Here is a 12552-nt window from a genome sequence, read left to right on the forward strand (position 1 = left end):
AAAATTACAATATATTTCACTAGGTATTTGCTTCCCAGCATCTTCCAGGAAAGAAGCCATTTGATCGACAGTGTGCACAGATACAAATTTAGACTGCAGGGGTCTGAATTATTCTAAGAATAGTTTGTGTATTCACACACAAATACAGTCAGGTATTCAAAACCAACAGAGCAAATTGACTGCAATAAGATTCATTTTCATTTGGCATTTATAGTTGTGATATAGAGGAATCAAACATCGAAGTTATTCGTGGAAGTGCTATGAAGCATGAGAAAATATGCAGTGTTAAACCTTAAAAAGGTACAATTTTAACTGATGTGTTTGGCTGGAGCATCTCTGCAGTAGAACACGCCTTTATAACAGCTTCATTGAGATGTTATAAACAGGTACTGTGTACTACACCTCCTTTAACCTACTTGCACCAAATGATCGTCTGAAGGCTATTACCGGAGAATTGCAAAACCTGGTTTCTCAAATATGTCACCTCGGACTAATTAAAATGCACTGCCTTTAACTCAGGCTCTGTTTAGTTTCTAGTTCCTTATTTGAGTATACGTACTAAGTATGGCATGGAGAAGAATCAATATGAGTGAAAAAAACTATGGCACATTTTGCAACATCATAAAACATGTCTTACTGCTCAGTCTGAAGTCCAGCTTTATTACACTTAATTGCTATCATCCAGCATTCATTACTGCTACACATTTCTGAATTTATGCTTGTTCCTCTGCCAATATCAATTGTTTCAGCTTTTATCTTGTACATCAGCCACATCTTGAAAGAAAAGCCCATACATCAGTTTAAGAATAAAGCTCCTTTATGATGCTAAGTGGGGAGAGCAGAGCAGGGGTTCAAAATAGTACCGTAAGTTTGAAAAACAGATGTAAGGAAGTCAGAATGAATCAAAAGCAGGAAAAATCCACAAAAGTGTAACACCAGAGTGATTTTAGCATCAGCACAGAAGGAAGACAGACTTTATCTTAAGACCACTTTCTGTGTACTTGGTATTTTTAGCAACAGTTTTGAGGTAAAGATGCAAGGGAGCAAGGAAGAGAGGTGAAATACATAAAATTGAGTCATCACTCTGCAAGGAGCTGACTGGTGAGAAGCCAGAAAATGTTTTGTTTTAGTCTTACTTTTAATTCTGCTAATTTAGTTAATAATCCAACAAATAGAGCGATGGTAGGACACCTCAGTCCCTTGAAATGCACATCCTGCACCACAGGGAAACTCCAGTATGCTTCCTGTGTTCTGGATAAGTATATGTGTAGGAAATGTGATCAGCTGGAGGGGATCAGGATCTGGGCTTTGGAGTTTGAGTATAGCATGCATCACTGCCAAGCAACATTACAGAAGAGAAATTCAAAGATGGCCACCCCAGAACTAAAGAGTGATAAACAGAAAGGAAATGGGTGACTACCAGACATTTAAGGTGGACTACAGTCTCTTAAATGGATCTTGCTCCCCACCCAGTATTCCATTCTAAAAACTGATGAGAGGGATGGTTCTTTCGGAGTCCAGTCCACTGCACCATTGGGGCTTGGCTGTACCAGCGGATGGGTGGGTGACAGTGAGAAATTAGGCTACGAGATTCTAAGAGAACAGTACTAGCATTTCTGTGGCTGCAGGCATGACTCTGAAATACTATGATGCCATGTTAGTGTGAAGATCACGGATGTCACAGCACAGGATCAAATGGGATTCATCCAAGGATGTTCAGGTAGTAAGGGCAGAAATTGAAGAGACACTAAGCATGACCTTCAAATTGTCTAGATGCAGGGGAGGTGCAGCAGGGTGTAAAATAGCAAATGCTATATCTTTGATCACGAAAGGTTGTAAGGAGAAACCCAGCAACTGCAAGTCAACTAATTGAACATTGACGCAGGGAAACATTTGGAAACAGCAAGCTACAACAAAGCTAACAGTCATTTGGACAACTGAGGATTAATTAAGGAAAACTCTCATAGATCTGATAAAAATAAATTGTATTTAACAAACCTAATTGAGGTTTTTTTGCTGAGGGACAGAGAGGTTCGATGTGTTTTATGTAGTTGATATGACCTGGGCTTCCAAACAATGATTGTCTGGCAATTTTGAAGCCCACAGAATACTAACAACATTGGCAGCAATAATCAATGTTGCCTGGAGAGTGGAAAGCAAAAGTTGTGCTGAATGGCAGTTTTTCAGATTGGAGGAAAATATACCGTGGTATTGCATGGGCCTACTGTTCTTGTTGGTCCGCATCAATGAGCTATGATTGAGTGCACATGGCACATTTTCCAAATTGTCAAACAGCACAAAACTTGGAAATCTTGTGAAAAGTGAAGAGGTCAACTTCAAGAGGACATGGGTGGCTTGGAGGAAAGGTGCACGTGAAGCAGATGAAATTTAAGTAGAAAAGTGTGAGGTGATTCATTTTGCTAGAAGATTGAGGAAAAACAATATTAAAAATGGGAACAATAATACAAAATAGAGAAACCCGCTAGTATATGTGCATAATTCGTTGATGGTTATAAAGCAGATTAAGGAAGTGGTTAAAAGGTTTAAAGCATCACTGTCTTTAATAAATGAAATACAAAAACAAGGAACCTTCATAAACAATGTTTCAGCCTCAACCAAAGTACTGTGTTTGATTCTGGGCATCACACTTTAGGAAAAATGTGAAGGTTTTAAAGAGAGTGCAGAACAGATTCATGAGAACAGTTTCATAGATGAGTCATTTCATTTACATTGGAGAAGTTGTGGTTATGTTCCTCAGAGATGTGAAGGTTGCGTGGAAGTTTGATCAAATCGTGACAGGTCTAGACAAAGTAGAGAGGAGGAGAAACTGTTCCCATTGGTGTCAGGGAATTGGCTAAGTGCCAGAAGAGAAAATAACTGTAGGCAGATGGGAAAGGGCAGGAGAGTCAAACTAGCTGATTTCCTCTTGCAGAGAGCCAGCACAGCCATGACAGGCTGAATAGCCTTCATCTGTGCTGTAACCATTCCATGATTGTACGATTGCTGACCAATTCATGATTACAAATGAACTGCTGCTGAAATGACAAATGGAAACCAATCCTTCAGGGGATTTGCTGACAATGACAAGTTGTTGCAGCTGCCAGCATGACACATTCAGTTGACACCAAGCTCGGCATCGAGCTTCAACACAGGCAGGAGCTTATAAGTGCCTTTGCTTCTGGTCCCCAAAGGGTAGATTCTCTCCTGCAATCAAAAGTGGCCAGGTCCCACACACCAAGCTATTCCAGAACTGCTTCAACTTCAACATGCAGTGTAAAGGGGACATCATCTTGTCAACTCATTAGTAATTGTAAGTCAGAATTCAAGCACAATAATATTCTAGGATCATTTTTGACTTAGTGATGCTACAAGCCAAAATTATGTTAGACTCAATGCTCAAACGTCCCTGGGTTGGTAAGTGCAGAAATGGTGTTGTTCAGGGTGGCTGTACCACAGAATGGAGTAGAGTCCGAAAGCACACACAGGTTTAGTGAAATCTATCCTCTGCTTGCTGTGAGAACAGAATATAATAGACGAGAATGAATAGGAGCTACATTTTGAAACATATTTTCAGCAAGTAAGTCATACATTTGCTTTTCCTGGAACTTGTAACATTTTTCAGACTTTTATATCTTCATATTTTCACGCTGACAGAGAAACCTCCAGTCTGGAAATCTTTATATAAATGACATTCACCTGGCCTGTGAAAGTGACAGCTGACACAGAGATGGGTGAAAATTCTGAGCTTCAGTAGAGATGATTAGCTTTACAGGATGCGGTACATGTGGGTGTACAGACTCCTCTCCCGAGCAGCTATTGTGGAGCTGTAATTTAAAATAATGGTCTGCTGCATCTGGAGTATGCTTTAATCTATTCTTTGCTGCATGAAGCTTTGGCAGGAAGCGGTGATGCAGGACAAAAAGGGTCCCTCGCCAAGCAATATCTCAGAGGATACCTTTCTTTGGAGATCAAAGGCTGAACATTACTGGCCACAGAACGAGGTGATTTTAAAGGTTACAAATTTAGAACACATGTTGGAATTTGATTTTTAAGCAATCCAATTGATCTTTTGCCTGCTAGAGTGTTTTTCTGTTTGTAAATCCCAACCATGCCACAGAGACAGTTATCAAAACACTTTATTTATAAGAAAGATCTTTTCCATCACATTGATCTTTTGCAATTGCTGCAAGTAATTTTTCTATTTTTTTGACAATGTAACAAGCAGTTAATCTTTTCAGCAAGAGATTGAGTATTACCTGACAGTCTAGGGATTTATCTTTCCTGTTCATTATTCTAATTTATTTCTGAATAACCTGAGTCTTCAAATAAATGGTGTCTTAATTATCATTAAAAGTATGTATGTATCTCTTATGTTGCGACTCTTGCAATAAATTCTCCAGATAAAACAGCTCCTGGTTTACAGTGTGTTATTGGACTTTGTACCAAAAGATCTGCCACACCTTCTCTAGTAAAGTCTAGCTTGTGATTAGGAAAACCTTTGCAGCTCTTACACATATGCCTTATGTAGAAGGGAGCCTGTATTCATTGTCTAAGTGAAAGATTCTACCTTAGAGCTCTCACCTTGGAGTATTCTCCTCCCAGCCAGATATTCAAACCTTCTAAGCCACTTACTGGAATCTGGGAGCATACTACTCCAAGAGCTTTTTGCCCAACTACTTCCCAGTGGAATCCTCAGTTACAATTCTTTGGGCTAAATTTTATCAGAAATTGACTAAATGTCAAATTTTCTGAGTTTCGCGGGGCATTTCTCTCTGCAACATCTTACGAATTCTCTCATGTTATCTTCCTGAGCTCGCCCCATCACCTACTTTCAATGCTGTGATGGTGCCCTGCTTGTATTTTCCCATTCATGGAAATACTGGTCACAGCTGGCACCTCAAGAAGATTTCTGGTGCAAGTGCCATCTTTAAAGCCCGGCTGTGTACCTGGTTAAATGCTGGAGCTCTGTTGCTGCCCCACACAATTCCCAACAATTGCCCCAAATGTGTTGGGGCAGACAGAAATTGTCATCTTTCTTTGTAGACAGGGATGTGGAGGTCCTGGTAGGTGAAGTGAGTGGTACGGATGGGGCAGGGGAATGTTGTGTATGTTTCTGCCAGTACAGCATGCCCTGAGATGTTGGTGACTGACGGAGATCCAAAGGAGCAAGTCGAGAACTGGAGTCACTGGTTTTACCGCTCTGCCTTTCGCATTGGGAATTGTCAGCACCCAGTTTCTCCGCAGCAGTTGGGAAAAATGGGAAACTGCATATCAATGAGGTGGGATGACATAATAATGAGATGCTAATTCAGCTCTGCCCCAACAAAGAGCGAACTTTCCTTTGTGAATCATGAAGTACTTATGATGTATTTACATCTACAGCTGAAATCACATCCCCAACCAAACACATCATTACAATCAAACATGTAACCACCCTCCTCACATCTGCCATTATCTTCCTTAACACCACAATCACATCTGAAAATTCTGGAACCAGGAATGTCGAGTTATTTTCTGGTCCCAGTTTCCTAGCTTTTCCTTGCTCACTTGCTAATTTACTCCATCGATCTGAGATGGATTCAAATTGCATTTATAGAGCTGAAGGATACTTCCACTGCCCCATCAATCCCTGCAAAAAGTATTGACCTCATCTTGCAATATTCACCCAGCTCCTCTGCCAGATCATCATCCATTGTGTCACATGTTACAAAAGAGTAATTTTTAAAATTTCTTATTGTTGTTTTTTCTTGGTTGTCCTAATGGTGAGTCATCACCTTGAATATGGGACAACTGAGTGGCTTTCTAGGTCAGTTCACAGTGTAGCTGCCAGCCAAATTATAGAGATATTTCTAACTGACCTGTTCAGAGATATTATAACACACCTCTGGAGCAGATGGAACTTGAACCTGGACCATCTGGCTCAGAACTAGGGACACTACCACTGTATCAGACAAGTTCCTTAGTGTCAACTTATGTAATTGCTAAGCTACCACCTGCATCAGCAGTGTCAATTTCTAAAATTTACTTTACGCAATGAAACTGAGGTTTGATTTAAGTAGCTGGTTGAGTTTTGATATCCCATTTCACACTCTTTACCTAAACAACTGGAAATGATACAGAACCCAAACCACATCACAGCACTAGCTAAAACAGATCACTTCACTACACAATACTAGATTGAACTTACCGCACAATGATATAGGCCAAATCTGGAGATTGATAGATTGAGTGGAAGGTGCCTTTCTCCTTGGAGTTCAGCACCATAAGAGGGCACCTCACTGAAACATGGAAAATTGTTAATTGGGCTTGAGAGAATAATTGCTGAAAGGGTACTTTCACCCGGCTGGGGATTGCTGACCTCTGGGTCATAATCTCAGTATAAAAGGTCAGCCATTTGGGACTCAGATAAGGAGAAACTTCTTCACTTAGTGGTGCTTATGATTCTTTGGAATTCTCTTCCCTAGCTGGTTGTGGTGCTTACCATAGTCAAGATTGAGTTCAGTATATTTTTAGGCATGAGGGAAAAGAGCAGAAAGGTAGAATTGATATAGAATACCCAGTATTTTGTTGAGAGTCACAGGAGAAGTATGGGATATAGAGTCTACCTCTACTCTTAGTGCCCATAATCTTATAAGGAGGATGAAATAGACCACTCAACGCTAAAAGATCTGGTTTCTTCCAAAACCACTGGACATTGTTGTCTATCTGCAAACAGGAATGTATATTTTATCACTCACCATCAAATGCGTACATCTAACTCAACCAGACCTCAAAAAGACAATGGCAATCTCTCATGGGGTCAAATTGATGTTTTTTGAAGGATTTTTGGGGGACAGAAAGATATAAGCACAATGAATGTGTTTCCTGTATTAAACAGTGTTCTGCAATACAGAAGTACAACTGGTTTGAATTAGTTACTTTCTTATTTCTACGCAAACACTGAGACTAAATGCACAAAGAATTGAGCAGAGGATAAGGCTCTAGAAAATTAGCTGGGAAAATATTGGCAATGCTTTATTCATAAGCTCAGTGGTCAGCTTTCCAGCAAATTATTTCAGCTTCTCTGATAGACTATATCCGCAATAATTGTCAGGTTCAAAGTATCCAGAAAGAGGTATGCAGTTGCATCCCTGTCAATGAAGTGTTAAGTAATAGACAACTTCTGTTATTCTGTACAAATGTTTAATCTATTCTTAGATAATGGGAACTGCAGATGCTGGAGAATCCCAGATAACAAAGTGTGGAGCTGGATGAACACAGCAGGCCCAGCAGCATCTCAGGAGCACAAAAGCTGGCCTTTCGGGCCTAGACCCTTCATCAGAAAAGGGGGATGGGGAGTGGATTCTGCAATAAATAAGGAGAGAGGGGGAGGCGGACCAAAGATGGATAGAGGAGAAAATAGGTGGAAAGGAGAGCATAGGTGGGGGGGTTAGGGAGGGGTTAGGTCAGTCCGGGGAGAAAGGACAGGTCAAGGAGGCGGGATGAGGTTAGTAGGTAGGAAATGGAGGTGCGGCTTGAGGTGGAAGGAGGGAATCGGTGAGAGGAAGAACAGGTTAGGGAGGTGGGGACGAGCTGGGCTGGTTTTGTGATGCAGTGGGGGGAGGGGAGATTTTGAAGCTGGTGAAATCCACATTGATACCATTGGGCTGCAGGGTTCCCAAATGGAATATGAGTTGCTGTTCCTGCAACCTTCGGGTGGCACCATTGTGGCACCGCAGGAGGCCCAGGATGGACATGTCGTCTAAGGAATGGGAGGGGGAGTTAAAATGGTTCACGACTGGGAGGTGCAGTTGTTTATTGTGAACTCCCATACCCCTTTTCTAATGAAGGGTCTAGGCCCGAAACCTCAGCTTTTGTGCTCCTAAGGTGCTGCTTGGCCTGCTGTGTTCATCCAGCTCCACACTTTGTTACCTTTAATCTATTCTTAGCTACTTATTGTTATGTTGTGTCAACATCCAGACTGGGGAGTAATGGACTATGAGCTGAAATTTCCCCTCTAACCAGTGTCAAGTTGGCAGTCTGTTACCACAACTATGAGAGGCAAAAGCAACATATTGCAGCAGTGACATGAATTGTAACATATTGTTGGACTGAAGAGTATACCTCCCTTCAGCAGAAGCAAATATCCAGATTAATACTGACGTCAATGGGAAAATAAAGAAAGACTTGCATTTTTTTAAAGTTGTCTTCGTGGCCACTAGCCATCTCAAAGTACTTGCGGCCAATAAAGTAGATTTTGAAGTGAAGCGACTGTTAACGTAGGAAAGTCAGCAGCTAATTTACACGCAGCAAATCCCCACAACATCAACGTGATATTAACCATCATTTTTTTTGCAAAGTTGATTGATGGGAAATATTGATCAGAACAACCGGGATAACTCCCTTGCTCTTCTAAAAACAAAATATGAAAGGGATCTTTAACTTTCACCCAAGCCAAAAGATAAGGCTTCTATTTAAAAGCACAGATAGCCCCTCTGTCAGCGTAGTGCTTCCTCAGTTCTGCGCTGAGCTTTGAGTTTTGTGTTTAGGCCATGGAGTGGGATTTGCACCAAGAGTGCTGTGACTCAGATACATGTGTGCTACCCTATTAGTCATGGCAGAAATGCTTTATACAAGGATAGTGCTGAAATATTGCAATGCTTAAGCCATGTGAAAGCAACTCTCAGAGACTGACATTGTAACACGTTTATAAAATTTGTGGACGCAGCTAAACACATCACACTTGTGGCCTGATCACTTTTCTGCTTTGTTCTTTAAAAATTGTAACCTATTTTTCCTAATCAACTGTTGAAAGATGTAATTGCACACTAGTGGAGCAGATGGGACTTGAACCTAGGTTTCTCGGCCCAGTGGTGGGCAACACCACAACTGCATCACAACAGTCCCTCAGTTTGTTTGATTTAGAAGTACAAGGTTTCAATGGCAGCCACTACCCATTCTTCATTAAATATTCAACCAACATCACTTTGTGAAAATGTAAAGAGTGTGAATGTAACTGCTAGGTCAAACAACAGCTGCTTACCTTTCCCAGGAAATCATTCTTTCCCACCATGTCCCAGTCCCAGACTTCCACAGTGAACATCATTCCTTCTGTTGGCAAGTCATCCTCCAGTTCAAACTCAAACACTTCATTCCAGTGAGGAAAACGAGTCTTCTTTATAGTCTAGTATATACAAAGAGTTATCAAAACTTAGAATAGATATTAGAAATGAATTATCGAAAGAAAATGATGTATAGTTTATGCAGAAGTTGTATTATTATAATAGGTTTAATCTTATGAAAGAGTGAGTAAAGAACGTAAACATAAAAAACATAATGGTCACAATGAAGCTAATGGATGGCTTCACAAATGTCCTTTAGAGAACAATACCTGCCCTCCTTATTCTGTCTGATCTGTGCGTGTTTCCATGTCCAAAGTAATATGCTTGATTTGTACTGTATGCTTAAATTTCCTTGGAGACCATGCATATATATCAGAAGTGCTACAAAAAACTAGCTAAAAAAATAAAATGTCTACCAGACACTAAAGTCAGAAGTGACAGAAATATACACTTAAATCAATCCTATCCAGCAGTTATGTACAGCTTTTATGCGTTATGGTAAATTTTACCAAGGGGTCCACATTTGGCTAGGACCCCTGGTCACAGACTATATAGCCCTTTCCATTACACCTGACCAGGTCATCACAGTCAATGAGTAATTACAGAGCATGTTACAGTTGGAGTATAATGCATCTGGATATCAGCACATATTACAAATACAATGCCATGTGGACAGGCTGATAGAGACAGCTCCATTATGAGTCCCTCCAGTGTTGTGTAAAGTTATTGAACTGGACGAATGCCAGTCTACACAGAGACCAGTCTCTGAATCCCTTTCAAACTCATTTCACTTAACAATTAACATGCACATTGCCCCTTCTCAATTCTTTTTATCTGCATCTTATCATCATTGTCTACAGCAGATGGTCAATTTAAATTTAGTTGATCAAATAAATCTCAGCAATGAAAATTGAATGCCAGTAATGGGGATCACGAAACTACCAGGTTGATATTAAAACCCAAATGGCTCACTGATGCTGTTAAGGAGAGGAAATCCCATGTCCTTACCCCATATGGCCAGACTCACAGCACAGCACTTGACTCATAAATGTCCTTTTAAATTGCCTAAAACCATTCAATTGAACAGGTATCAGGCCACTACAATATATATAACAAGAATAAAAATAGATGGAATGATCAGCAATAACATAAGTAGGAGATTTTTTGAGATGGAAAATACACACCTTGCTCTGCAAATTCTTTCATCAACATTTTGGGATTGCTCTCAAATCACAGGTGTCACATGGTCTAGTCAAGTAATAGCCTAATATATACATACTCACAGACTTATATCTGTCCACCAATATCCCAAAATTCTTGTATCACCATTCCTAGGTAAATACTGTCTTATTGTCAGGATCGATCCACCAAAATTGATGGCACATGGGTGCTGTATACAGTTGTGAGGGAGTCACCGACATTAAAGTCTTCTTGCATTAGGTGAACATGCTGATGAATTTGCACACATCAATATTGCACACCATTTAGAACAAGCACTGTATGTACTCTGGGAAGGTACTTCAATGTCTATCAGTAAAACCACTGCTAATTGGGCTGGCCAAGTTCTGAAGCATCTGTCGACCAGACTAGGCCTGTGGTAGTGGTGAGAAAACCACATTGGGTAAAAACTAACTTAAATGCAAAAGCAAAAGCTACAGACATTGACAACGTCCCGTATGTAGTTTTGAGAAGTTGAATTCCACAATGAGCCATAAATCTAGCCAAGCTGTTCCAGTACAGATACAACACTGGTAACTACTCAATAATCCAGAATACTTCCACTGGATTCTCCTATCCACCAAAAAAGTGCACAAATACCATCCTATCAATTACCACCCCGGTACTCTACTCAGTCATATGCAAAATCATGGAAGATGTTGTTGACAATACTATCAGCCAGCACATGCTCAGAAATGACCTGCTCACCTAGGCTCAGTTTGGGTTCTGAGCTCCATAACTTATTACAGCCTTGGACCAAGCGTGAACTAGAGTTGAATGCCAGTGGTGATAATGAGAGTGATTGCTTTTGACATCAATCCAGCATTTGAAAGAAAGTGGCACCAATGAGCCCTGTCAAAATTGAAGTCAATGGAAATCAGTTGAAAAATTCCTTAATCGCTCGAATCATAATGAGTATAAAGAAAGATAGTTGTGTTTTTTGGAGGTTAATCATCTCTGCCGCAGGAGATATTTACTGCAGTTCCTCGGCTAGTGGCCTAAATTCAGCATCTTCAGCTACTTCATAATGGCCTTCACTCCATATCAGACCAAAAGTAGGAGTGTTCATTATTGGTTTCTTAGTTTGCAATTTTCAGTTCCACTTGCAGCTCCTCAGAAACTGAAGCAGCAAGAGCTATGTAACATTAATATCTCCCTTTGACATTCAATGGCATTGCCATAATCAAAGATCCCTCAATCAATATCCTGCATGCCAATAACTGACCACTGCATTAACAGCCACATAAATAATTCTAAGACCTGAGGGTGAGCAAGTGACTCAAATCATGATTTCCCAAAATGTGTCCACCAGCAATAAGGCAAAAATCAGGGGTGTGATGGAGTTCTTTCTATTTATCTGGCGGAACACCAATCCAATAAATTGATTAATCGATTAATTTGTCGTCACATGTACCAAGATACAGTGAAAAATGTTGTTTTGCATGCTATACTGGAGATCATACCATACTAAGTATAAAGTTCATAAGCTAAGGCTCATCCAGCCTTTCTAATCAACACCTCACCTACTGTATTAAAGATAAATCCCTTCAACGCCAATGTAATATGGCTGCTGTCCTTACTGCCTATACGATCCACTTTAGAATCTCACCAAGACTTCTTTGACAGTACTTACAAACTGGCAACACCAACCACTTAGAACGACAAGTGCTGTGGAAGCATGGGATAATCTTCACATGATGCACACTAGATACACCCATCCTCACTTAGTTAGGAACTTCACTACCATTTCTTCACCATCATTGGGTTAAACTCCTGGAAATTCCTGCATTTCAGCACTGTGGGTAAAACACATGACATGAACTGCAGCAATTCAAGAAGTTAGCTCACCACCTCCTTCCTAAGGACAATCAGGGATGAGTACCAAATTTTGGCATACTCACCTTCTCTGAATTATTAAATTAGAAAAGAATTTATGTAGGGGAGGTCTTTTCTCACAAATCTGATTGAGTTTTTCAAGGAAGTGATGAAGATGATTGATGAGAGCAAAGCAATGGATGTTGTCAACATGGACTTTACTAAAGCATTTAACAAGGTCTCTCAGGGTAGGCTGGTCCAGAAGATTTAAGTCACATGGGATCAACAGCAGTTGATAAGTTGGACATAAAATTGGCTTGGTCACAAAAGACAGAGGGTAGTTGTGGAGGGGTGTTTTTTCTGACTGGAAGTCTGTGACACTGGTCATCCCCAAGGGTCAATGCTGGTACCTCTGTTG

At 40.4% G+C, this 12552-nt stretch overlaps 1 protein-coding gene across 4 annotated transcripts in view; it reads right to left on the reverse strand.

Moving 5' to 3' along the window:
- Positions 1–12552, reverse strand: part of LOC125464136 (rasGAP-activating-like protein 1) — a 250170-nt gene that overhangs the window by 139776 nt on the left and 97842 nt on the right. For all 4 annotated transcript variants that reach the window (XM_048556259.2, XM_048556258.2, XM_059655017.1 and 1 more), the window contains one exon: positions 9023–9163. In XM_048556259.2, coding sequence (XP_048412216.1) covers positions 9023–9163 — 141 coding nt within the window. The remainder of the gene's footprint in view (positions 1–9022; positions 9164–12552) is intronic.

The sequence above is a fragment of the Stegostoma tigrinum genome, chromosome 26 (genome assembly GCF_030684315.1).
Source record: "Stegostoma tigrinum isolate sSteTig4 chromosome 26, sSteTig4.hap1, whole genome shotgun sequence".
NCBI lineage: Eukaryota > Metazoa > Chordata > Chondrichthyes > Orectolobiformes > Stegostomatidae > Stegostoma > Stegostoma tigrinum.